This window comes from Podarcis tiliguerta (assembly GCF_965153285.1).
Source record: "Podarcis tiliguerta genome assembly, chromosome: 16".
Lineage (NCBI taxonomy): Eukaryota > Metazoa > Chordata > Lepidosauria > Squamata > Lacertidae > Podarcis > Podarcis tiliguerta.
Window position 1 is genome coordinate 11,067,514 of NC_139549.1, and position 27,979 is coordinate 11,095,492.

The 27,979-nt window shown below is 41.6% G+C and overlaps 1 protein-coding gene and 1 long non-coding RNA gene across 4 annotated transcripts in view; one reads left to right on the forward strand and one right to left on the reverse strand.

Annotated features, from left to right (window-relative positions):
- The window catches only part of PACS1 (phosphofurin acidic cluster sorting protein 1), an 80,269-nt gene that overhangs the window by 44,317 nt on the left and 7,973 nt on the right, over window positions 1–27,979 (forward strand). For 2 of the 3 annotated variants that reach the window (XM_083418481.1, XM_083418479.1), the window contains exons 10-19: window positions 2,672–2,765; window positions 3,709–3,789; window positions 3,901–4,016; window positions 7,188–7,326; window positions 8,288–8,395; window positions 9,703–9,809; window positions 13,441–13,595; window positions 14,599–14,709; window positions 15,400–15,502; window positions 16,494–16,536. In XM_083418481.1, the coding sequence (XP_083274607.1) occupies window positions 2,672–2,765; window positions 3,709–3,789; window positions 3,901–4,016; window positions 7,188–7,326; window positions 8,288–8,395; window positions 9,703–9,809; window positions 13,441–13,595; window positions 14,599–14,709; window positions 15,400–15,502; window positions 16,494–16,536 (1,057 nt within the window). The remainder of the gene's footprint in view (window positions 1–2,671; window positions 2,766–3,708; window positions 3,790–3,900; window positions 4,017–7,187; window positions 7,327–8,287; window positions 8,396–9,702; window positions 9,810–13,440; window positions 13,596–14,598; window positions 14,710–15,399; window positions 15,503–16,493; window positions 16,537–27,979) is intronic. The other variant, XM_083418480.1, reaches the window with a different exon arrangement.
- Window positions 17,542–27,797, reverse strand: LOC310667056. Its single transcript, XR_014506155.1, has 2 exons — window positions 24,774–27,797; window positions 17,542–17,789 (listed from the first exon to the last, which is right to left on the reverse strand). It is a non-coding gene; the product is annotated as an uncharacterized lncRNA (long non-coding RNA).

Below are 27,979 nucleotides of genomic sequence, written 5' to 3' on the forward strand. Positions count from 1 at the left end.
TTGATTCTGGAACCTTTTGTCAATAATGCCCACTGTTGTTAAAGCTTTCCTCTGCCACCTTGAGACCCAGCAACTTCAAAATACAAAGCCCCAAGATTTTCATAAAGCTGAATTATGTGGAAAATATATGTGCATGCTGTGTGATATGCTTGTTGACATGCATGACATATATTCAGACTTGTCCACTTTTAGGGGTGGATTATTTTCAAGCACTCTTGAGTCTTTTAAAAATTCCATTCCCTGTCGTATTTGGATGGCTGCATGAAATGTGCAGAACCTTGTTCTGTAGTTCTAAGCGTGCAATAGGAAAAAGAAAAGTGAAGTTTGTGCATAATTGAGGCAGGGAGGGGGGGAGTTCTTCCTCCATTCTAAGGAAACACATTCTCTTCCAACAGGATTCTTCCACTGTAGCTGCCAACCCACTCAGCTCCCTGTGCAGTCATTCTGTTCCATAACTCCCTCTCTCTCTCTCTCTCTCTCTCTCTCTCTCTCTCTCTCTCTCTCTGTGTGTGTGTGTGTGTGTTGAAGGGTGGACCTTGCACCCCTCCCTGATTTTGGGATTTGTATTTCCTCCCATTTCCTTTCCTTTTACAGAATCATATTAGTGATTATCTTTTAAACTGAAGCTTAATCTTTGTGGTTGGATTATGTTACAGTTCTGTCAAAAAACAATTGATCCCAACTTCAGCATGTGTGGCTTGCCTGTGCGCCATTCTGATTTCCTGTTTTTCCTACCCAGATAATTGAAGCCAGTCTCCCTATGTCTCTACCCCCTATCCACTTGAACTGAATGCTTAAGAAGTCAGCTAAATAAAATAAAAAGCTGATTTTTAAAAATATATTTAATTTCCTTTTGTTATTATACACACACATGTGTATAACATGTGTGTGTGTGTGTGTATAATAAAGTCAGCTAAATGTTAGTTAGGCTTACAGAACATTTTTATTTGGGATGTGGATGATGAAAGAGAAGGAACAGCTGCTTTTTACTAGGTTGGGAAGGCATACCATTTGGGTCTAGAGGCCACATTGCCACTATTTAATTGTAGCTAGTGGACCAGGCAGAAAACAAAAAGTGAAAAGAAACACAACCATATCTCCTGCACACTTGTATTAGCTATTTGTATCTTGCCCCTTTTCAACTAAGGATGGTTTGTTACATTAGAAAGCAGTTTTTGTTTACTAGGCAGCAAGTGCAATAAAAGCAAAATACATAATGATGTGACACAAATGTAATACAGATAAGTTGATTGCTTTTAGTTTACTGTTGTTTAATTAAATAATAATAAACAAACACCTAGCAGAAAGATAAAACTTGATCAGGAAAGTTGATTCCTACAAACTAATAAAGTCCCAAATGTCTTGTGGAATAGGATAGCGAAAAATGAATCTGAAAGGGAGTGGCATTTCTAAATCACCCATACCACTCTTTAGAAGGTCCTTGGTAACCCCTACCATGAACACCCCGCCAAATTTCAATATAGCAGAACAGGAGCTCCCAATGGAGAGGTTAAAACGCATGCAAGTTACTATGGAGGAAGTCTGGACCAGCACCAGCAGAAGTACAGTTACAGCTACTTGTTTAGCTGGCAGAGTTCCTTTCTGTTGGAGACAGGAAAATGAGGCTTGATACTCAAAAGTAGATTAGGGCAGGTTTGGGTTGTTGTTGTTTTTGCCTTGCACCTGGTCACAGTAGAAAGCAGCAGTAGCCAAAGCAACTTTCTCATGGGTTGTCTGGTGAAAATGATCTCACAGCTGAAAAGGATTCAGTTTCTCCCTAGTAACAAGACAGCTTCTGTCCTTTTCCTGAAGCCATGATCCCTCCCATCTCCAGGTTCTTTCCTTAGGAAACCCCCTCCTGTTCTTCAGAAGTCATAGTTTCTGGTAGATGAGTCTTCCTGAGTATATTATAACAAACAAACAACCCAACAGGGAAGGATCAAGGTGAAAGTTGTCATGCACAGTGTGGACCTGATTTACCTGAAGGTTCCTATGCCTGTATTAAGGCATCAGAGCTGTAGTTTGTCCCAAATAGCTTATTTTCTCTGCCTTGGATCCCCATTTTATGTTTATTTGCCACCCTGAGAGAATCGGAACTCTGAAACAAGAGTTTGGAGTTGTCATCAGCTATAAAGAAATGAAACAGTAGGGTGATGAGTTAAAATTTGGCAGAGGCTTCCTGCAGTAGTATTTCCCCCACTGCACTATTTGAGAAGTCAAATTTCAGCTCTTCGGAGGGAGTAAACAATATTGTAGAACAGGAGTGAGAACCTCAAGCCTGAGGGTTGAATGCAACCCTCCAGGCCTCTCTGTCACTTGGGGCTCTCTCTGTGCCACATCTATCACTGTCCCTGCTCCACAGCCTCTTCAAACATGTTGGCCTGGTTGGAATTTGCTCTTGAACTATGATAATGCTTCTTCCTTTCATGAATGGAGACCAGAGAGAGGTGTGTATAAAAAGGGTTTCCCATCCCTGTTGTAGATCATCTATAAAAGAAAGCCATGGTTTGTTCCGCCATTAATGCAGGTGGAAGTTCTGAACGGAGAAGAATAGCTGCTGTGATCTAACTACATTGTTTTTTAAGAATGTCAGTCAACCTTTTTACCCTGCCCCCCGTAAAATTGTCTCTCCCTACTCCCCTCTTGATTTCACTGCTTTGTTCTATACTAGGCCTTTCTTTGAGGGAATGTCACAGTCAAGCTCCCAGACTGAAATTGGAAGCCTTAACAGCAAAGGGAGCCTCGGCAAGGATGCCACCAGCCCAGTAAGTCACAAGGATGGGGGAGCCATAGATTGTTCTTGTTCACTCTACCAACCTTATGATTATGGTGAATTGTAATTAATTTAGAAGGAAACCAATCTCAGACTTTTACAAGAAGTATTACCATATTCTACTGGTTGTGTCCATGTGGAAACAATGTTTTTCAGAACCACTGTTGTGAACTGATTGCTGTGTCCTGTCTCAAATGAATGAGATTGGTCTGTCTTCTGTCTACATGCTGCTTGCAAAGCTAAGATGAACCCCAATCTGCCTCTAGCTGTGTGTGCATTTGCATGCACACACCTGTATTCCAATGAAGGGTGGAGTGTGTAGAAGGGATCAAATTGGCCAGGTGTCACAGTTCCTGTGATTTATATTCATATTTATTATTTTTAATATTTAAAAGGAGATGGGACAGCAGGGGAATTTGGAAGCAGTTCTTTTAAACTCTTCTCCCCTTCCTTTAGGTGCTCTTAATCCTGCAATTAAAGCTTAGTAACAAAGAAAATGGGAAAACTTGCCCCAGCACTGAAGGCTCTTCTCATAGAAAACTCCCCTCTAGAGCATGGCTTGTGATCAGTGGTGATGGGTGTTGTAGTTCAACAACTACTGCAGGGCCACATGACACCTCAAAACTCTTTGCCTTTCCTCTCCTTCTGACTCCAACACAAGTTCCCTTCCTGAAGAACTAGAAACCTGTGTTTGGAAACTGGGTTTCTCAGGGATTTGAAGGGTGATTTACCTTTGATGCTAAGGATCAATTGTTGTCATTTCCAATGAAGTAAAAAGGAAGTAAAATGAAGTAAAACTAGGAAGTAAAAAGGTCCTAGTTTTATAATCTGCATAAACAATGAATCACCTAGTGATTGTAAATATGATCCTTCTGAATCACAGCTTGCTTTTTTCATTTTTTCCCTATTTCTCTCCAATGCTGTTCTTTATCCAGATGGAAGCATCCATGGGGGACAAACTGAAACCTACCCGGAATAAAAATGCAGATGACAGTATCAACGAAGGAGACACACTGGTAGGTACATTTGTCCTTTATGCTATTGGTGAGGACACTTGCTAACAGCAGTAATCACCTACTTTTATGACTAATATTAATTCTGAATGCTTTTCCTCTTCCCTTCTCTAGGAAGGAAACGGTCAGGATACATTTGGAGACTCAACCACTACCTTGGTCATCCCAGAAAAAGTCAAGACACCTATGAAGACCAGCAAGGGAGATCTTCAGAGCATGGCATCACCTAGGTATATGCATTTTGCTTTCTTACATATTGCTATTCTGAAAATTGGTCAGAGCACTCTGTCAGCTACAGCAAGGTTGGGGAACTTGTGGCTCTGCAGAAGTTGCTGGACTCCCATAAACTCCAGTCAGCATGGCCTGTGGTCAGGGATGATGGGAGTTTGTAGCCCAACAACATCTGTAGGGCCACAGATTCCTTCCTTCTTTTAGCAACAGTATATCTGAAATTCCTGTGGCAGGGCAACTAGTAGCTTGTATTTTTGCCAAAGGGATAAAGATGAGGGTAAAAAAGGCCATTTCCTCCTCCCTACAATTGAAGAGCATCTGCCATCTTTTCTTGGGAGGTTAGCATCAAATTCTTTAGCTATCTTGAAAAGAGGAGATTTTACTAAATTGTTCACGAGTAATTTACCTAGATTTCATGCATACATGATTTGAGTAACACAAGGAGGGGGGGTGCCCTTACCTCAATGAACTTTCAAGTCACAACAGCCAGGGACAATGGAAGATGCACTGAAATAAATATGAGCAAACTGCAAACACACATATTTAGGCTTCATTTCAATAGGAGCTGAGGACTTTGGGGGGGGGGTGTAAACCAAAGGCTGCGCAGAAAAGGAGGGTTTTGAGGAAGGGTTGGAAAGAGGCATGGCTTACGTAGCCTTGTCAAGGCATAAAAGGAAGAAAGGGGTGAGTTGTATAAATGAGGAAGAAACACTCAGCCCAGGGCAGGTCACAGGTGAGGGGAGGTATAACAAGGCATAAGGGCAGAGTTTATTTTCAGAATGCTTTCCATCGACACTGAGTAACCATACCTGCCTCTCCCAAGATTGATTAATTCTGTGTTCTCCAGTGAATGCTTGCTACCGAGCAGTGGTGGTGGGTGAGCATGGAAAGATTCACTGGGCTGGTGGCTGCTCAAGAATTTGCCCCCTGTTGTGCATTCTGAATGTTCATGGAAATGTATATATTTGGGGGGGTGAGAGTGAGGAGGGTGACTCTAGCTGCCTATATGTCATGCATGGAGAATCTTTTCCCTCTCCCAAGAGCTGCTTTCCCTTAGTGGGTAAGGCAAACCCATGCAGCTTTCCCCACACTTATACCCATCCCTCCACGCACCCCATTCATCAGCCTTCCATTCATTTCACACTGTCCCTTGCACACTGTCCCTATTCCATTCCTCTTCTCCCACCTCCTTCCTCCCAGCATGGCAGTTATGCTTTAGAAGGAAGGCCTCACTTGTGCTGAGCCTAAATGTTGCACTGTGGGAGTGCGGCCAAGGAATGGAAACCATGGGCTAGTTGCAATAGAACTGGGCCTTCACCACCCGTTGCTCCTCATGTCTTTCTCAGTTGTTCAGTTTTCTTGTGGCTAGTAGTGACTCTTCAATCACAAGAGTTCAGCACCCAGCTTCTGATAGCAAACGCTGCAGCTTCAGCTAAATTCCTGTGACTCAGGCACCTGGGTAAGAATTTGACCCCAAAGTGCTCTGCTCTGTTAGAAGTCTTTGCTGTTTGGTTGTTACCTGAACTGTGCCACATTTGCCTTTCTCTGTGGTGCTTGGGGAGGCAGCAGATGACTACTGCTTAAATGCAAAAGTGATACATTCCCAGGGCCCCTCCTGCTTCTCCCTTTGCAAACCAGACGCTTAGCAGCAGACCTGCTTGGCAGCACGAGATGTTTGTTTGCTCAGCTCCTCCTCTCTTTGTTTCCTTTTTTCCTTGTTCAGCGGTGGCGACAGCTCTATGATCCACTTATATCCAGAGGGCAGCAAATTCTCAGAATGAAGCACATGGTTTTGTCCTTCAGTTTGCACCTTTTGCTGAATGCCTCAGATGGCAGCAGAAGGTTGGATGTGCCTTCGGGCTCCCTCAGGCTCATTACCATTCTGGGAAATGTCACTGGATGGAGGGGGTTTCCTTGTAGCATCCAATCCAAGACTGAATCTACAGCTGTTTTTCTACCTGCTTGCATTGTGATTCCTCTGAGAGTTGCTCTCTTTCTCCATATCATGAACTTGCAGTAATTGATACCCAAGGTTGTGTGCATTATTCTTTCTCCCCCATTGCCTCCAGGTTCCTTATGTTTCTTAACATTCACTTTACATAGCTGATATAGCCTTAAGGGTGTTCGTTTTTCTCTGCAGTAATGAGGGCTAGAAACTTGGCAGTGTGTGTTATTTTTGGGGGTTGTAAGATGTTCATAGAATCATAGAATCATAGAGTTGGAAGAGACCACAAGGGCCATCGAGTCCAACCCCCTGCCAAGCAGGAAACACCATCAGAGCACTCCTGACATATGGTTGTCAAGCCTCTGCTTAAAGACCTCCAAAGAAGGAGACTCCACCACACTCTTGGCAGCAAATTCCACTGTCGAACAGCTCTTACTGTCAGGAAGTTCTTCCTAATGTTTAGGTGGAATCTTCTTTCTTGTAGTTTGGATCCATTGCTCCGTGTCCGCTTCTCTGGAGCAGCAGAAAACAACCTTTCTCCCTCCTCTATGTGACATCCTTTTATATATTTGAACATGGCTATCATATCACCCCTTAACCTCCTCTTCTCCAGGCTAAACATGCCCAGCTCCCTTAGCCGTTCCTCATAAGGCATCGTTTCCAGGCCTTTGACCATTTTGGTTGCCCTCCTCTGGACACGTTCCAGTTTGTCAGTGTCCTTCTTGAACTGTGGTGCCCAGAACTGGACACAGTACTCCAGGTGAGGTCTGACCAGAGCAGAATACAGTGGCACTATTACTTCCCTTGATCTAGATGCTATACTCCTATTGATGCAGCCCAGAATTGCATTGGCTTTTTTAGCTGCCGCGTCACACTGTTGGCTCATGTCAAGTTTGTGGTCAACCAATGTTAGATATTAGATGTCACACTATGGTAGTAAGCCTGCAGGCACAAAAACAACCTTGCAAATAATTTATTGTCTCAACTTAGCAGAGCTAGAAAAAAAATCCAAGGCTCTGTTGGCTGACTGGCTTGCTTCCTCACAAGTATTAAATGTAAGATGGGATCAGTGAGTTCTGAGACTCTGCTAGTTTCTTTGCAATGACCTTGGATCAAAGTTTCTGTGTTCCCCTGCAGGTATAACATGGTTTGCATTCTTCTTTCCATGTTCAGTAAGTTTGGAGAAGATGAGGCATTAATATCATTGTTTCTCTACCGCTCACAGCAAAATGGACAGTGCTGCACACACGCCCCGGCAGAAACGCAGCACCCCACTCAAAGAGCGTCAGCTGTCAAAACCCCTCAGTGAAAGAACCAACAGTTCGGACAGTGAAAGGTCGCCAGATCTGGGTCATAGTACACAGGTAACCAGCGTTCCGAGATTGCAGCTCTGGGGCTTAAACACTCTTTCCCTAATTTTGGAGGAGGAGTGGAGGTGGCGTTCCTTAAATACAGACTTGATAAAAGCCAACTGTTGTTGGGGTAGCTTGTTGCTGTAAGCTTATTTGATGTACTGCAGTATCTTTCCAGTTGTATGTAGTCAGCCCTAAAGAGACCCTGAATCAAGTAGGCAAAGTTGTTTGTTTGTTTGTTGCATTTACATCCCATTTTTCCTCCAAGGAGCTCCAAGGTGGCATACATGGTTCTCACCCATGCATGCGATCCTCACAAAAACCCTATGAGGTAGGTTAAGTTGAGAGACAGTGACTAGTCCTAGGTCACGTTAGGGTGCTTCATGACTGATTTACGATTTGAATCCTGGTCTCCCACCTCCTAGTCTAGCATTCTAATTACCACACTGGAATTTTTGCTTCTAAACTTAAATCCAAGAAGGAAAGGAGATTGGAGCTATATGGTTAGTAAAGGATAAGGAGCATTTGCTACGAGATACACAAAGCCTATCCCCCCACTATCCCTCAGACTTGGAAGCTTGTCCAAAGTCCTCTTTTTATTTTCTGAGTTTTCTCCATATACTAACCACTTATGTTGAACTTTTTTTTTTAACAGCCACAAGGGCTACAAGTATTTTCCCCTTCACCTGCCCAATAAATATAGGCAAGAGGAATGTGCATTTCTCAAATTATAGTGACCTGCTGAGGAGTAAATAAGTTGTGGGGGAGAAGGTAATTTCCCATAGTATTAAAAGGTGATCTTAGAAGTATTGTCATACAGCAAGAATAAGAGGAATGCTGCTTTTTCTCTCCCTATCCCCTCTCATGACATATGCCTTCCTGCTCCATGTTGGAGATAAGATTATTTCGCTTTATATTTGAGTTAGGAGTTATGTCAATGAACTATGCTTAAAAACCATGCAACTTCCCCCAGCAGATTCCTCGCAAGATTGTTTATGATCAGCTGAATCAAATCTTGGTGTCAGACTCAGCCCTGCCAGAAAACATCATCCTAGTGAATACTATTGACTGGCAAGGCCAGGTAAGGAGGTTGTTGCTGTCCGTGTGTCTGTCCTGTTCTTTGCACCATCCCAATCTCTGGTCAACAGAATTAAGTAAATTGGAAAAAAGAATGTGTGCTGTTGTCCCTAACTGGTTCCATTTTCTGAGTGCAGAATGTAGCTTTGCCTGTAGAAACCTAGACTTGCTTCCCAAATATTAAGGAATACAAAGTATTGTCATTATTATTATTATTTAATAATAATAAAACAATAGTAATACTCTTATGCACCATTGGTAAATGTAACAATTTACACAATAACATAAAAAATAGGTAGGTCCCTACCCCATGAAGCTTCCAATACAAATGTTTAACAGTACTAAGATAATGGGTGGGGATGTCCTATTATTACTAGTTAATAAAGGTAATTTCCCCAACCATCAGAACCAGATCCTGCAATTCAGTCCCAGCAGAATAAATTATTCACTTTAAGCACATTTTTTCATTGTTGTTTGATTTATTAGGTAAACTCAATTTAGCATTATTGGCAATCAGAAGTGGTTGTGCTTAATCTGTGTCACTGAAGCTAAGCTACATGGAAAATTAAGCACCAAGGGGACTGTGCAGTATTGGCAAGAGGGTATGCAGTAGGAGTGAAGAGCCATGAAGAAATTTTGCCCCTTAAACTGGCCATTAAAATTCATCCCAAGCCCTGTCTCATGTCAATATGTAGAGAAAATGTATTTATCTTAACTATAGCATTGAGGCTGTTTGGTTAGAAGCCAGGTGTCGTATATAAAGTGAAAGTTAGCTTATTCAGAATTTGACAGCTAACCCAGATTCTTCACTGAATGTCATGCAGTAACTGAATGTTTCTGCCAATGGGAAAAGGTGAAGGGTATATTGGTGCTAGTGAGAGGCCATGTCTGGGTTGATTATCTTGGGATTCTGCTCTGTCCTGTTGAACCCTCCTTCGTATAAGCCAGGACCTTAAGTGACTGGAACAAGATCCTCGAAAAGGAGGGAACCATCTTAAAACAAATGGGTCTGTCACACAATATTTCATACCCATTGTTGTCCCATTGCACCTTGATTGCTTTCCCCCACTCTTACCTACTAGGGCAGCAATAAGATGAGTTTCAGATTTCCATCACCTGAGTCGTAACTGTGTCTTGTTAAGCTTGTATCCAGGGTGCTGAATGGTGCTCTGTTACCAAACCTTTTGTCTGAGGTCATGTGGCCAGTGATTGCTAATCAGGGAAGAAGGGGTGTTGTGTGGCAGTTGTGTAAACAGAGCACTAAATCCCTCCACTGCTTGCTTGCTTGCTTACTACTTGTTTTACTTCCAGTATGTGGCTGATCTCCTTCAGGACCAGAAGAAGCCAGTTGTTTGCACATGCTCCACAATTGAAGTGCAAGCTGTCCTCTCTGCAATCCTCACGAGGATCCAGCGATAGTGAGTGCACAAAGCTATATCTGTGGTGTCCCCATTTTGATACTATGGAATTTGCCCTGAGAAAATGGGAAAGAAAACCAGATTCCAAATTGCTTGAAAAGGATGCCCCAATCCACTTTGATTAGGGCTGTCCATCCTTGTCTGCACTTGAAAGCTGAAACATCACTTAATCCTTAGAACTAAAGACTCTTCTCTGGGAGGAAGGATGGGGGAAGGATGGTCTTTATATCTGCAAGGTTTCAGTACTCAAATGTACACAAAGGTGCCTGTTTCCTTCCTAAGGCAGGCACACAGAGAGAAGATAATGGTTGTGTACAAGGCATGCTTTGACTTCAGCTATAGGAAGGGAGCACAATCCTATAGTGAAAGCTGCCTGTATGCAGAATAAGAAAGGGGGAGGGAGGAAGAATTCAATGTAAGCGCGCAAATCTCCCATCTGGGTTTGATGCCTTGTAGTCAATAACCTATGCATAGATGAGCTGCAGATGAGGAGCATCTGTGCCCCTTCTCCACATTTTGAAAATCTCAAATTCTTCCCAGTGCCTCTTGCAGGACACTCAATATTGGGAATATGTGTTCTGAAGTTACGGTTCTTATGACCACAACTCAAAGAGGACACATTGCAGGTCAGTCAAAGAAGACACCTTGCCAAACAACAGTTCATTGATGACAACCCAGTTCCTACCATACAGGATTGGCATCGTCACAGATCTCTGGCGGCTCCACTGCACATTGCTCTAGTATCATGAAAAGCAAAGCAGCTTGAGGGCATTGCTGCAGCTGGAGTAGACACATCGGCCTCCCCCTAGTGTTCTCCCGCATTCCTAAAAATATTTTATTTGTTTAATCATTAGTACTTGCACCTTCAGTAAAAGCAGCTTCCAGGACAGCCACTGTGGAACTTATTGGAAAATATTTTAACAAGAAACAACCATCTATTAAAAACTACAGAAGCAAACAGCATCATTGGTGGAGCTAACTTGAATAATTAAATTGCTTTTGAAATAAAAAAATAAAGAAATTGTCCAGTAGCACCTTAGAGACCAACTGAGTTTGTTCTGGGTATAAGCTTTTGTGTGCACACACACTTCTTCAGATACACAGTTGCTTTTGAAAGGCTTGGGAAAACAAAAGGCTTTAACCCAGCATGACAGTGAGGATGAGAGTCAGGTCAGCCTCCGGGGTGGGTTCGACATCCAAAAATACACCCTTCACAGCAGTGGCGGAGCTAGGGGCTTTGCCACCCGGAGCGGGGGGTGGGGTGGCATGCCACCCACGCACAAGCGTCCCAATGGGGGTGCAGCCCGCGGTGGTGTCACCCCCATCAGGGATGGAACCCGGGGCGGACCCCCCGCCCCCTTCCTACACCACTGCTTCACAGTTGCCATCTGCCTGACTTTATAAGATGAGAGTGCTCAGGAAAGGGCCTTGGAGTTCTTAAGCTTAAATGCAGATGTAACCTTTCTCTAGCACATTCTATTGTTACGTGGGCTTGAGTCACCAGAGGAACAGCAACGACGTTGTTTCAGTAACATAAGGACAAGCTCTCAATCTTTCTTTCCATCCAGCAACATAATCCAAGAAATAAGATTTAGTTGTGTGCTCCTGGCTCCCCTGGGCTTCTTTGCTATTTTCATGCCAGAGTCATCCTGGAAGCTGCTGAAATGCAGGTCTGCTTTACCAGCATGACTGGCTGCCTACAAAAGAGGCTCGGCACTCAAATTCCAGCATCTTCCTCTCTCACAGCCATGATGGGAAGTCAATGCCCATATAATTAGAAGGACCTTCTTCACTGTATTCTTTGTCACTGCAATATGACAGTGGTTGGAGAGGGCAAAGTGCAAGTCTCCCAGGACGTGATTCACACTATACTGTTTTGTCAGGTTAAGTGGAGTCATCACTTAGCTCTGGAGACTGTCTGATGCCAGGGCACAGGCCTCAATACGTACAAAATAGTAATGAGCGCCTTCTGAGCTTGAGTACCCACTGTCGGCTACCAAACATGAAACGGATCTTTAAAAGCAGATGCCATGCAAGATTGAGCCCCCAAGCACCTCTTAGAAATTAAGCTGTTGTTAATTTCAAATTCTGCATTATGAAGTAAAGATGCCTATGTATTTGTCCTCTGCTTGAGACTACACCTTATTGAAATTCAAGGTAGGAGAGATTTCTGTGCTTGTGGGATTGGAGGTCAAGGTTTAGGTTTGACTCTTGCCTCATATCTCCCTGAAGTTCATGCTCCTCATAGACTCCACACTGAGGGTAAAAGTCATGGGTAGGCAAACTAAGGCTCGGGAGCAGGATCCGGCCCAATCGCCTTCTAAATCTGGCCCACGGACAAGTCCTGGAATCAGCGTGTTTTTACATGAGTAGAATGTGTCCTTTTATTTAAAATGCATCTCTGGGTATTTGTGGGGCATAAGAATTCGTTCATTTTATTTATTTTTTCAAAATATAGTCCGGCCCCCCACAAGGTCTGAGGAACAGTGAACCGGCCCCCTGCTGAAAGTTTGCTGACCCCTGGTAAAAGTAAACGTTCAGGTTCTTAAAGAGTTTGCAAGCTTTCCTGGTCCTGCTTAAAACAAAAATACTGTGTTAAGTGTTCTCAGTGTTGTGTCTAGAAGCAGTAAAGCTGTAGGCATCATTGAGGTGTTTAAATGCATTTTTCTCCAGCTCTTCAGTGCCCTCTAGTGGCCTTTGGTCATGCTGCTGATTTACATGCTAAGACGGATGCTTGAAGCTTTGAAGAAGTGCTCACTTGTTCAGTGTGAAGGAGCTTAGAGTTCACAAAAAGTGAATCCATCCCAACCTCATAAAATACATTTAAATTGCTCCTTCAGATGTATGGAGCATGCAAGGTTGCTAAGAGCTGGGAAATGGTCTGCAGAAGGTTGCCGGCACATTGTAAAAAAAAAAGGTGCAGCTTCCATTTCAACACTGTGTGGCTTGTAATGTGTGACAGGGAGATATTTATATCTCCTAACATGTGCTTGGGCAGTGCAGATCATAGCTTCTGAGTGCATGTTTACCATATGTGATACCACACATACCTGGCCTATGCACATTAGTGGACACCATGGGAACCTGTGGTAGCTAAATGAGAGCTCATATTTTCCCGTAAAGTATGAAGCAGCCTTCTAACTGAGTGTGAGTGTTGACAAGCTAGTAAATTACAGTGCATTTAAATTAATGGCCTAGGAGCCATAGGATTGTTGGGAAGTAAGTGACTGTGGTCCTGAGCAGTGCCTGAATGAGAGAACCTTGCAAGTCCTTTAGGGCTATCTACAAGGAAAAGTTGGAGATCAATGAAATAAAGGTCCCTTTGGGAGAGCTTACTGTGCTTTCATTAAGCCTTGGCGTGTATTAAGGTCTGTGGTTATATAGTCCTTAGTCTGAAGAAGCCAGAGTTGTATTGCTGTGGCACCTCCTATTTTAAGGAAACAGTTCCTTGCAACTCCCTACTTGGGTGGGGTGTAGGGTAGATCATATGCATGGTTTTCTTTTCAACACTAAGATAGAATCCCAGTTCCACCATTTCTGTTTTTTGCCTTCTACAAGTAGATACTACTATAAATGCAGAGCCTGACGTACAACTATCTTAACTGCCCTCTTCTTTCTTTCCACCCATCAGCTGCAACTGTAATTCCTCCATGCCACGTCCTGTGAAGGTGGTGTCTATTGGGGGGCAGAGTTATCTCAGCTCCATCTTGAGGTTTTTTGTGAAGCAATTGGCAAACAAGACATCAGACTGGCTGAGCTATATGAAGTTTCTCATCATCCCACTAGGTAATACCACCTGTGCCTGTGGCTCGCTCGCTTGGTAGGTGGCTATTGAGTTACACATCTGAAACCCAATAGTTCTACATTTCAGTGACCCAAAAGCCACCAGGTGTAGTAGCTCTCTTCTTACAAACAGAATGAATGAGCTGAACTGACCTACCTTCCTCCACTCAGTCCAAGAAACGAAGCCACCAATACTTGCCAAAAGCTCACTCAACGCAACATTCTTTGTCTGGTTTATATTAAAGCCCATGATACCCTTCCTCAGAACCAGTGGACTCAGTTTCAGTTTTTGAGGGCAAAATTTAATTGGTGGGTCTGAGCTTTTAAAAACATGCTTCCTCAGTTTTTGAGGCTGTGTTTTTATTATGATGTGGTACTGAAGCAGGGAATGAAAGGCAAAATGTTGAGGAGGAGGTTTCCTTTTAATAATGAGTGACATCTTTTGTTATCTCATACCTAAGTATTTTCTAAAGTCAGTTTTGTTGAGTATTTGGGAATAAGAAAATGCTTAGGTTTAAGCTAAAGCTGGTAATCAATTACAAAAATAATAATTGCTGAACAGCCTCAATTTTTTTGTAGTGAAATATGTGATGGTTTACTTAAAGGAGAGTGAGTTTCCCAATCATTGGGGGTAGTTTTCTTTCGCTAGAAAGAGAGAGATTACCCATTTTTGTCTCTGAATAATAAGGATCACTCTACAAAAGGAGTGTTGTGGTAAAGACAGTTGCAGTTTCTATTTTTTGGAGAGTCAATGGCTTTCTCATGCCAAAGGGTCTGTTGCCTCAGCAGCCATCTGTCGGTGCTAGATATGTGTAGCTTGCCAAGGAAAATCATAGCAACACAAAGGGAGAGGCGGGATTATTGGGCTGTTTTTGTTTTTATTAGGTATTTTGTGTTTTTATCTTGTGATTTTATGTTATGAACTGCCCTGATGCCTCTGGGTGTAGGGCAGTATACAGATTTAAATAATAATAATAAATAGGCCTTCCTCTCATTTCTCCACTAGGTTCTCACCCGGTAGCCAAGTACATGGGCTCTGTGGATAGCAGATACAGTGGTATGTTTCTTGATGCCACCTGGCGAGAACTCTTCAGCAAATCTGAGCCACCTATGACGGGTAAGAGCAAGTTTTCAGTTCACAGTGAGTGATAGAAGTAACATCTTTCAGAAAGGTCTTTATTCTGTCTTGCCAGACTGAGGTCTCTTCTGTATATGTGCTGCTTTTATGTAAGTAAGAATCAAACTAAGGTGAGAAGCCAAAGAATTAGTACAGGCCTTTTGGTATTACACCAAACCAGTGCTTGATAGATGTGGACCCCTCCCTGTGTCCAGCTAGTGTTTAATAAGACAATGTTGTCATTGGCAGTCAAAGGTAGGCCATAATGTCATTTGACAGAATTAGCAATTCCAGCCAAGATGCAAAGTCGCCTTTCCCAGGACCCTTGCAAGTTTGAGGACAACAGTGAACTACACATTGATCAGCAGGATTATGGACTAGGTGGCAAATTTGGGCAGCTGGAGTTGGGTGGGGCGGAATAATGGCATTTAGCACGGATGTTTACCACACCAGGATGGGGTCCATACTTAATGCTTGTGCGTCTTTTTGTTAATCCAAGTTCTCCTGCCTGCCTCTCCCCATCAGCCACTTCTCTGGCTTGTCACTCTTTGTGCCTCAGGGCAGATACCATCTCATGTGTATCTTAAAGCCAGCATCTTGAAGGTTCTCCCACTTGCTGGCTTGGGTAATGATGAATACTCGGTGTGCCTTTCCTGCTTGACGCTCTCTTTGGGTTATCTTCTTTCTCAGAGCCTTTTGATGTGGTTGGCCGGATCATGCAGTATGTCAGTGGTGCAAACGTGACCCACCAGCTGCCTGTGGCCGAGGCCATGCTGACCTGCAAACACAAATTGTAAGTCCTTCCCCATCCACCCCTCTGCCATGGGCTTTGTATTTCAGTATGGTGGGTGAGTGGGCTCAAATTGCCTCACCCACATAGCTATAAGAAACCTAAATGTGAACTATAATGTTTGCTGTGTCTGTATTTATTGAAAGTTCATTCAGAATTCCCTTTGGCATGCCCTTTCTCAGGCTTCATTTTGTTTGTATGCAAAGCAAGACTGAGACAAACCACTGTAAAAAAGTGGGAGGTGGCTTGCTTGTGGTTCTCAAGGAAGGCTAGTCTGTGCATTGCGATGCACTGGTGAAAGTGTTGTGGGCACATTGCAATCACACACATGCATACTCACTTCCTCCCCGACAGCAATTAGGTTTGAAAAAAGTGTGTTGGCTTTCTCTCCCCACCCCAAGCCTAATGCAGCTAGAGATTATCTTCTTGGAGAGTATTGCTAGGGAGGCACAAGACACTCTTCCCTCCTCAGCTGCAGTTTCCAGGAAGGTCACTTCCTTACACACAGCAATTAAGCTTGAAAAAAGAACTTCTATTGGAGCCAGTAGAAGGTTTCTTTCAAGCCTAATTGTGTGTGGCTGGAGGGGGGTTAGCTAGGGAGAAAGTTAACTGTGTGCCCCTCCCCAGGTGAAGCTGCTGTAAAACAATCAGAGCTATAAATTCTTTTGGACTCTCTTACACATGGAATTATTGGACCCATGTAGTACCCTTTTTTCAAGAGTCAAGAGTCCCAATGTGAAACCCGTTGCCAAATGGAAGCATCCTCCATACTGAGGCTGTAATGTGATAGGACTGACCTTCCAGTCTTCATGTTCTTTTTTGTCTGGTCGTGTGCCTGCAGAATGCTGTGTCTTGAAGCCCTAAGTTTATGTTCATCTCATTTGTCAGATACGTAAAATAGAAAAGAAGGTGGAGAAAGCCTTTGCCTTTCAGCATTACTTGTTCTCTCTTTTCCTGTCATTTGGATTTTTAATGGCTGTTTCTGTACCCACAGCCAAGATGAAGATTCTTACCAGAAGTTCATCCCTTTCATTGGGGTAAGAGTTTTACATTTCTTGGATTTTTCATCTCTGAATATGAACTTATTTTATTCAGGGCCAGTCTACCTGAACTCTTTTATAGCTCTGGTTACTTAGATAAAGCCTACTTTTCGAAAACAAATGTTTTGCATTTCTGTAGCTGTAGTTTAACTTTGGCAGCCACCTCACTTGCAGAACTATCATTTTCACCTACTGTGTTCCTTACCCTGCTGATGCTGAACGGAAGTTGCGGTTAAAATTCAGATGTGGTGGTATTTAATCAAATGACATTGTGTAATTTAGCTTGGGCTAAATTTATCTTTCTGAGTCGAGGACTTGGCAGTAAGCCTGACTGGATCCCATCTGATGAGTGGTGAAGTCATAAACAAGTGAAAGCAGGCTTCCCATGTTGAAGATCTCATAAAATTAGACTTGTTTGTTTGGTTTTTAAATACCAGTTTCACTGTCTCTTCAGGCAGCTAGCAGAATGTTGGGGGTGGTTGACCAGTTTGTCACCTTGCAAACAGAGAGGCTGCATACCTGAAACATGGTTTCCTTAGTGCAAATCTAATGCTTAACCATGGTTAATGAATGCCATAGTTAATTTGCATACATTCCAGCCATGGTTTCACCTCCTGGTTTGTGGGTAATCCTTATCCACAGCTATGTTTGCACCAGGGGGCAAAGCATTAAGTTTGCAGATCGCTGTAAAGTGAATGTAGCTTTTTTTTTAAACACCCGACTTCACTTCATCCCTGACGGTCAGAAGCAGAATAAGGAAATGATGACAGCAGCACTGTTGCAATCTGCTAGATATTGGTTAACATCACCATCCCTTCAACACTTCACTGGTTACTGCTGCCAAGAAAATGCCAGAGGTCAAAAACTGTGCAGCTGCCTATGAGGAGATGCTCTAGCCCCAAGCAAGGATAAAATCATGTTGGGAAAAGATGGCTTTATTCCCTTGTGGTCACTATGCAACCTTTGATGAGCAGTGCTTGTAGCAGTGCTTGTAGCTTGTAGCACCACTGCCTTTTTTTTTAAAAGCTCTTAAACATTTACTGTGTTTGCATTTCTGTTTTTATTATAAAGTGCCTGTTGTCAGTCAGAAAGTCAGTCAGAATGTAAACATTTCAAATAAAATAAATAAGCTTGCACGTTTAAGATCAATGCCCCACCTTTTGTTTCCTTAGGCCACTTTGTGCCCTTGCAATATACAATTGCAATATACAAGGCAGCTCACTTTAAATTGAAATGTTACATGAAAAGGGCTTCCGGTTTGAGTCGCGGACGGCGGAGGAAGCGCGGAAAAACCTCTCGAGGTTTTTCCAGCAACGTGGAGGCTTGGGGAAGCCGCAAGGGCACTGCGTACCCCAAAAATCCCAGGGGGGGTTTCCCCTGGGGGATAGGCTCCTGGCAGCGCGGGAGCGGTCGAGGACTTTCTCTCTCTTCCCTGTGGGAGGAGGCTGGGATCGACGAGACCGTGTGCGCAGACGGGAGAGCAGCGACTCCACGTTGTGATGCCTCTAGCTTCAGCCGAAAAGCGACGGACCTCTGAATAACAATACAACGGGCATCCTAGTGTGTGAAGAGCTGGAACAATTTGAAAAAATAGGAAATTAAACTAGGAGAGCCCCGGCAAAGTAAGATTTGAACAGAGGGGTTCATTCAGTCGAAGGCAGAAAATGGCGCGGGCGTTTGAATCGCGGAAGTGAATGATAATGGAGAAGTTAATCACGTCGGACTGAGTGAGTAAGAATGCCTGCTTGAACCTCGTCTCCCTTTGGAGAGTAAATGTAAGAACTTAAGAAAAGAGGTTAAACGTTTAAACTTAAGAGTTTAACTAACAAAGAAGGACGGAAACTCTCTTTCAAGACTTTCCTAAGGCATTAAGTGATTACAAGAGCTGCCACTTTAAACAGACATCTTATTTCTATATTGCTACATTTTACTTTAAGTGGCTATTTTATCTCCATATTATTGTACTTTCCACTCTGGCGTCTTCCCCAAGAAGGTTTTTGAGACTGTAAATAATCGAACTTGGCTTTCCCGGTGAAAATAAAAGTATATAGGAAGCTGAGTGTTCGAGAGGGAGAAACGCCGAGAGTGCAAACCGCCAAGGAACCAAAAGAGATAAAGGAAATTAAAGGAAATTTAAAGAGACATAATGGGGAAAATGGGAAAAAGGAAATAAAGGGAAGAAAGGGACTTGGACTTATTTGTGTAATAATACTATAAAAGTGCCTTTACAGAAGCAACTGATATAATAGACATTCGAAAATTGGAACTCTGGATTCTGCTTCTTCCGTTTATAATGAGGTCTTATAAAATATGATTTTTTGTCTTTTTTTTTTTCTTTCTCTTCTGCTTCTTCACCTGTGTAGTGAGAGAATAGTATCTGTAGTAATTTTTGACAACTTAGAAAATCTTGTTAAATTTTGATAAATGCCTCAGGTCTAATTGTTTATTGCCAACTCCTCTGGATAATATTGGAAGATATCGCAACATCTTTAAAGACAATACTGAGAGACATTGCAACATCTTTAATAGACAATAGTGAAAGACATTGCAACACCTTTTAAAGAATTTTGTTTTTTTGATTAGTTAAATAACAAAAGGGTTGTAATTGGAAAATTGATAAAGGGGACTGTATTCTGTTAGCCAACTTCCCCCCTCTGGATAATTGTCGCTGGATTGAGCCGCCAAGTGGCTGAAGAGCGCAAGACTTTACGGATTGGACTGGTTTATCTTTAGTGAAACTTACTGGTGGACTATTGAGAAAATATTTTGGTTTTATTATTCTTGTTTAGTATTCGGCCAGGAAATTTACAACAGAAAGGTTATATCTGATACTGGGACATTATTGAGACAGTATCAGTCTGGAGCTGGCAGTATCAGTTTAATTGAATAGTAGAATAGTAGACACTAAAACTTAAACGTAAACTTAAAGCGTAACGGGTGAAAGGAAAAAATCCCCTCGGAATAGAAATATACTTTTAAGACAACTTATATACTTATTGTCTCTACAAATAGGAAGAGTGTGAGCCCTATTACGGGAGAGGATAAGGTATTTGGAAGGAAATTACAGTAGTGGTAAAGGCTGAAATGCTGGGGAAAAATGGTAAAAAGGGAGGGGGGGGATTAATGGAAAGAAGGACATCAAGACAGGAAGAGATTAAAGATTTAGATCTGTTATGGCTTAAAATCAAGGAAGAATTTAGACAAACAGAAACACACATGGAAAACAAACTAGCAGAAATGCAGGGGATGATCGATAAAAAAATAGAAGGAGCAGTAGGGGAATTATCCAATAAAATCCAGGAATTATCAATAAAATCCAAAGCAATAGAAGAGAATAATAGAAAGATCCAAAAAGAGATGAGAGAACAGAAAAAGGAAACAGGGAAAATAAAAGAAGAATTGAAAGAGGTCAGTAAAGTACAGGAACAAATCTGGGATAGTCTTGCGATGGCAGAAATGCGACAAAAACATCTTAATTTGAAATTTAGAGGAGTGGGAGAGGAGGCGAAGGAGGATATAAAGGGAAAGATGACCAGAGAGCTAGCCAGATGGCTAGAACTAGAAGAAGAGGAGTTGGCAAATATGATTGAAAATGCCTTTAGGATAAGAAGAAGCTCTCAACAAAATAAGCCTAAAAAATTGCTTGGGGACTGCCTGGTAATTTTTAATTCAGTAGAGATAAAAAATTTGATATTAAAATTAAGCTACCAAAAAAGATTAATAATTGACGGAAGGCCAATTATTATTCTAAAAGAAATACCAGTTAGACTGTTACGCAAAAGAGAAGGCTATAAACAAATAGTAGGCATCTTGAAAAAAAACAACATACAATATAGATGGGAGTTCCCGGAGGGGATCACCTTCTTCTTCAAAGATAAGAGATTCAAGTTGAAGGACACTCAGGAAGGGGAAAAATTCCTAAGAAGATACGAGAAAGAGCTTGACAAGGGGGAAGACAGGCTAGGAGACAGAGAAAGAGAAAGGGGTGAGAGAAGGGAAAGGAAGGAGAAGAAAGGAGTAAGGGAAGAGAAAGAGGAAGAAGAGGAGGAGAAGGTGGAAGAAGCGGAAGGAGGGGAAGAAGAAGAATTAGAAGAGGAGGAAGAGATAGGAAATAGGACAACTTAAAATAAAAACTTGTTAAAGTTTTTGAAATTTTTTTTTTCCACTTTTTTAATAAATAAAAATCTAATTGTAATAATGTCCTTAAAAATCCTGTCTTGGAATGTAAATGGCCTGAATGAAAAATCTAAAAGGAATAAAATAGAAAGAGTGGTAAAGAACAAAAATTATGATGTAATTTGCTATCAAGAGACACATGTGGCTAAAAAGCACAAATATATATTGATGAATAAAAAGTTAGGTGTGGAATTCATTAACTCAGATGTAACTAAAAAAAAAGGAGTTGTGATATATGTGAAGGAAAAATGGGACCCGATATTGATATGCAAGGATGATGAGGGAAGAATCCTGGGAGTGCAAATTAATTATCAAGGTGAAAAATTTAATGTGGTGACTGTCTATGCCCCAAATACAAACAAAGCAGAATTTTTTAAAAAATTGGAACAAATATTACTAGAGTTAGAAAGTCATAAATTAATTCTGCTTGGAGATTTAAATGGGGTACCAACACCAGAGCTAGATAGAAGTGGAGGAAAAAAGAAATTAAATCAAGGGAAGCTCCCAAAAACATTTAACAATCTGGAGGAAAATCTAGATTTGATTGATATCTGGAGATATAAAAATCCAGTAGAAAAACAATTTACTTATTTTTCTGAACCCCATCATAGCTGGGGTAGGATCGACCAGATATGGATAACAAGAGAATTATCTTTAAGAACAACGAACTGTGAAATATTACCTAAAACCTTCTCTGATCATAATCCAATGATATTAGAGCTAAGATGTGAATTTGTGGGGACGTATAGATGGAGAATGAATGAATACCTTTTCGAAAATGAGGAGGTGATAGTGAAGGCAAAAAGTACCTTGAAAGAATACTTTGATATAAACCTGAATAAAGAGACTAAGTTAGAAACAGTTTGGGATGCCAGTAAGGCAGTCCTAAGAGGATTCTTGATTCAACAAAACAGCTATAGAAGGAAATTAAGAGAGACTAAAAAAGAAGAAATTATTAAACAATTGAGAGAATGTGAGAAAAAATTGGTAATAAATCCCAGGGATGAAAGGATTAGACAAACTTTGAAAACATTGCAATTACAATACTCAACTTTAATTAATCAGGAAGTAGAATGGAGAATTAAATGGATGAAGCAAAAATATTTTGAATCTGCGAACAAAACCGGGAAATTATTGGCGTGGCAACTCAGAAGGAGGAAAAAACAAAATTTAATTAACAAAATAAAAATAGGAGAACAGATCTTGGAAGATAGTAATAGGATAAGGGAAGAATTCCTTAAATTTTATGAAAAACTATATAAAAAGGAAGAGGAAAATAGAGAAGAAATAGGGAATTATTTGATAAAGAATGGAGGAGAATATTTGACAGATGAAGATAAAAAACATTTAAATAAACCCATAACAGAAGATGAGGTTAAAGATGCAATAAGAAAGATGAAACTGGGGAAAGCACCTGGTCCTGATGGCCTCTCAGCAAAATATTACAAAACATTAGAAGAATACTTAACTCCGGTGCTATGTAATGTGATGAACAGTATCATGAGAGAAGGAAAGCTACCAGATTCCTGGAAGGAAGCTCATATTGCATTAATAGCTAAGCCAGATTCGGACAAATTAGATATAAGGAATTATAGACCGATATCATTGCTTAACAATGATTATAAGATCTTTGCAGAGATAATGGCGACTAGACTAAAAAAACACCTAGCAAAAGTTATACATAAAGATCAAGCAGGGTTCCTCCCTAATAGACAATTGAAAGATAACGTCAGACATATAATTAATATTATCGAATACTTAGACCTTAGAATTGATATATTTGCAGCGTTGATTTTTATTGACGCTGAAAAGGCATTCGATAATGTATCCTGGGAATTCATGCTAAAGTGCATGGAGAGAGCAGGGATAGATGGACCCTTTCTGAAAGGAATAAAAAACATTTACTCAACACAAAGAGCTAAACTAATCATTAACAATAATCTATCCAAATCATTCACGATATCGAAGGGTACGAGACAGGGATGTCCTCTATCCCCTCTCTTATTTATAATGGTTCTAGAAGTACTGGCAAACAAGATAAGGAAAACACCTGAAGTAGGAGGAATTAAAGTTGGAGAAAAAGAATACAAATTAAAGGCCTATGCAGATGATTTAGTTATCTCTCTTGAAGATCCAGTAGAAGGTATCGGCAAAGTTATAGAGATATTAGAAGAATTTGGGAAAGTTTCTGGCTTCAAACTAAACAAAATTAAAACCAAGATCCTAACAAAGAATCTGGAAGAAGATCAAAGAAAACAGCTAGAGGTCCAAACAGGAATTAAGGTTGTGAAAAGGGTAAAATATCTGGGTATCTGGATTTCAACGAAAAACATAAAATTGATAGAAAATAATTATAATAAGACCTGGAGTGAGATAAAAAGAGATTTAGACACATGGAGCAGGATAAGGTTATCATGGTCAGGAAGGATGGCTGCAATTAAGATGTCTGTGCTGCCGAGATTGTTGTTTTTATTTCAAAACATCCCCGTGATTAGAGGCATTAATAGGTTTAAGGATTGGCAGAGAACCCTGTCCAGATTTATCTGGCAGGGGAAAAGAGCAAGAATTAAGTTCAAAATTCTTACCGACCGTAGAGAGAGAGGAGGGTTTGCTGTTCCAAACCTGCAATTGTATTACGATGCGTCGTGCCTGTGCTGGATCAAAGAATGGATTACCTTAAATAATACCGATTTGTTGGACCTAGAAGGATTCAACACTAGGTTCGGCTGGCACGCTTATCTATGGCAGGATAAAGGGAAGATACATAAGGGTTTTGTAAACCATATTATTAGAGGAGCATTATTAGAGGTTTGGGACAGAAACAAGAGACTCTTAGAAAAAAGCACTCCATGGTGGTTATCACCCACTGATATTTTAAAGATTAAAAAACCAAATATGGATGAGCAAAGATGGACTTACGAAGACCTATTGGTTAGATCGGATAAGGGATGGAAGCTTAGAACATATGAGGAATTAAAAGATAGGCAAGTAAGTTGGTTACAAATCCACCAAATAAACGCCTTATGGAACGAACATAAAAAAATAGGAATAAATGAGAAAAAATCGAAATTCCAGGTGGAAATAGTAGAAGGTAACACCAAACTTCTATCCAAGATGTATGGTCAATTACTGGATTGGGATACTAAAGATGAGGAGGTGAAGGAGGCTATGATAAAATGGGCTATAGATTTGGGACATAACTTAGAATATGATAGATGGACACAATTATGGAAAATAGATATGAAATTTACAGCCTGTGTGGGAATCCGGGAAAATATGGAAAAAATGGTGTATCGTTGGTACATCACTCCAGTAAAGCTGCAGAAAATGTATAAAACTGGGGATAAGAAGTGTTGGAAGTGCAAAATAAAAGAGGGTGATTTCTACCATATGTGGTGGACATGTGCAGAGGTGAAAAGGTTTTGGGGTCTTATATATGAGGAATTAAAAAAGATTTTGAAATACAATTTCCCCAAGAAACCGGAGGCCTTCCTGTTAGGGATGGTGGGTGAGGAGATTAAAAAAGATGACAAGATATTGTTTCAGTACGCGATGGCAGCAGCCAGAATATTGCTGGCACAGAATTGGAAAACCTCCAAGATCCCAACAATTAAAGATTGGCAGCTCAAATTATTTGAATACATAGAATTAGATAAATTGACACAAAGAATCAGGCATCAAAAAAGTAAAAAATTTATTAACAATTGGAATAAATTTATAACATATACAGAACTAAATTTAGGCAATATCAAAATTACAGTAGACGAAATATAAAATCTGTGAAGTGGAGATATGGAAAGAGATCGGAAACCGCTGAAAGGAAGGTTGACTATACAACCCAGACTGAGATGAAGGGAAGTAATCCTTTGTTTAATTTAAGGTGTTTTTTTTTTTTTTTGGTTTTCGTTTTCCTCTGCTTGGTTTTTCGGTGACCTGTGTTTTGTTTCTTGGATGTTGTTTGTATGATATGACTTTTTCTGGATTGTTTATTATGGAAGAATAGTTTGGAAAATTCAATAAAAAGAAGAATTAAAAAAAGAAATGTTACATGAAAATACATCCTGTACAATTAATGAAGCATAAAGTGGGGGCTTTTTGCAGCAACTGTCTGTCTGTGATTTTTGATAGTGACTGAGGAAGGCCAAGAGGGGTTGTGGCGATCACACAGGGTCCCCGGACGTTTGATGGTCTATTGATCCCTGTGCCACCACTGTGATTGCCGCTTCACTGCCACCAACCCGTTTCCCTCGGGTACACACGGAGTCCAGACAGTTGTTAACATTAACAAATAATCAAGTTTATTGTTACAAACATGAACAAGTTTAAGGTTTCAGTTAATTTTTCTTGTCAGTTTCTTAATCTTAGTTTCTTTACTGACCTATTCGTTCCTAACAATTTCAAACTGATTATCCCAACTAACTATCTGACTCCACCTAACAGTTCCTCTCACTTTCTCACAACACAACTCAACCAACCCACAGACTTATCCTCCCTCTTCCTTCTCCAACCCCCAACTCTCAACTGACTTCCACACACACTGACTCTAACTCTAACTCCTCCTATCAGTTTCTCTCTGGCCAATCACATCACACTCATTTAACCCTTTCCTTATGACCCACCACGGGGGTGTACTTGACTATATTTTAATGGTTAGAGGGGAAACTGTTGCCTCACCTACATCACCACTGGTCTAGGATTATCTTGACAATCTTATTGCTCATGATTTTGGGGCATAGATGGTCACAAATAATTATTTGGAAGAAACCTTTTCTCTTGCCAAGGCACTCTATCTCAGCTTTTGCAATTGTGGTGTTATAAATCTTTTGGAGATTTGTTACTTGCAGGCTTCTGCTGCATCCTCGATAATTAAATCTGTTTCAAAGCACAGATCTCCCAAGGAAGGGCACCTGCAAAGCAAAAAGTTATCTTTCCTCTCTTGTGCATAAGCTCCTGCCTGGCACTCAAAGTCTCTGCTAACAAAATTGCTCTCCCTTTTCTCGTCCCACCCTCACTCAAACATATTGGGCTATGTTTGACAAACTAACCTCTGCTTTGACACAGAGGAGGATCTTAAAGGTTAAAGAAAGCTCATTGTGTTTGCTAGTGTGACCATTAGGTAGACATGGGGGATGCTGGCCGCTGGGGACAACTCTTTCCCTGCAAAGGAACTAGTGTGCCTGGCAAGAAAGGCAATACCCCCCCCCCCCAAAAAAAAAACACCCTGCAAAAAGCTTATTTGCTCTCCTTTTTAAAGCACAGAGGAAATATGAGTCAATCTGAACCAGGCAGGGGTGGAGGGAGTGACTCAGCAGACTGTGACCCACAAGTGTGCACTGGAACTGCTGATGTGATGACAACCAATTAAGGCGAAACCTCAGATGCATTAGTTTTTAGAATGCTCTCAAGCCCCCGTGCTATTTACAGAAGGAAAGTAAAAATGTGTGCATTATTTGATGGAACAGTGTGGGGAGCCTGAGAGTTTCACATTTCAGGCTGTTAGCTTTTTTAGAAATGTTGGCAAGTATATCAGGCAGACCTCCTGGTTGCGGGGCACATCTGAAACACAGATCACCGGGTGGCAAGCAAAATCCTTCTCCAGCTAAAGAGGACTCATGGCACAAAGCAGAAAGTGTGGCCTTGAAACAACACTGCCAGAACAACCAAACCTGAACTTTGTGAGCACTTCTCTCATTCCATCAAACAAGCTCTAAGGTACTGCACCTGCGGCAGTGTCGAAACAAGGTGGAACCAACACCAAAGATGCAACCTACAACACAGCTATGATCTCTTTTGGCAAAAGAGAGCAGCAGATCTCCAAGTGGTTTGAGGCTGGCATTAAGGACATGGAGCCTGTGATTGCTGCAGAGAGCAAGGCTCTTGTGAACTGCAAGCGTGCAGCCTGTGACAAGGCACTTGCTGCACTGAGAAAGACAAGGGGTGGTGCCAAGCAGATTGCCAGATGATGTGCCAGTGACCACGGGCTAAAAGCTGTGTCAGAGCACTGCTGACAGTGGCAACACTTAAAAAATGTACAAATGCATGAAGACAGCCTTTGGAGTTTGGAGCAACAATCAGGAAGACTTCACCACTGAATACCTTGTCTGGAGAGATCATCACAAACCGTGGCAAGCAGATGAAGCAATGAGCAAGAGCACTATCAAGAACTGTCCTCATGGGAAAACATGGTCTCCGACAGAGCAATTGACAGCATCCAGACTCTTCCTGTCTTGGAAGCGCTAGATGTCTCTCCCTCCCTTGACAAGCTGAAGGATGCCATCAACTCTCAGGCATGTAGTAAAGCCCCAGGACAGGGCAGAATCGCAAGAAAGGGCTGAAAACAGGTCTCAGTTCCTCCCTCATTATGCACCTCCATGGTCTTCTCTTGCAGTGTTGGGGAAAAGGATCTGTGCCACAAGAGATGTGTGACCCCAGATTGTGACCCTCTATAAGAGCAAAAGTGGCCACCATGATTGTAACAACTACCGTGGAATCTTCCTGCTGAGTACTGTGTTACTCACTAACAGGGTCTATTCTGAGTCACAATGCTTCAGAGCTCATGTTGAACAATCAACATGATTTTCTCACTGCACCAGCTGCAGGAGAAATGCTGAGAGCAGAAACGACCTTTGTATATATATCGCCTTCATAGACCTGACAAAGGCCTTTGACCTTGGCAGCCCAAAAGGACTGTCCACACTGCTCAACAAGATAGGATGCCCACCTAAACTGCACAAGATGAGCATGTCCTTCCATGAGAACATGCACAGCACCATACAGTATGGCAGTTCATCCTCAGACGCCTTTAGAAGAGTGGTGCGAAACAGGGCTGTGTTCTCACTCCAACTCTCCTTGGCTTGTTCTTCTCCTTGTTGCCCTCCTATGCCTTCAGCTTGACCTAAACCCACATTCCTAGCATGTTCTCACTTCCGTTTCAGCATCATCTATGCTGGTTTGATCATGTACACAAATGGAAGATGACAGGATCCCCAAGGCCATGCTCTATGGGGAGCTGGCTTCAGGCAGTAGGCCTCTTGGCAGACCAACTATGCATTGCAAAGATGTTTGCAAACATGACATGAAGGGTGACATGAAGGCAGTGACCAGAGGAGGAATGACCACTAGGAGGAGCACAGAGAGAAGATACGCCATAGAGCACGTGTAGCAGCATAACTGGACATCTTCATCTGCCCCACCATCGATAAAACATGTCTCTCCCGTACCAGTCTCTACAGCCCACAGCAGGCACTGTAGCTCTCCAATGGTT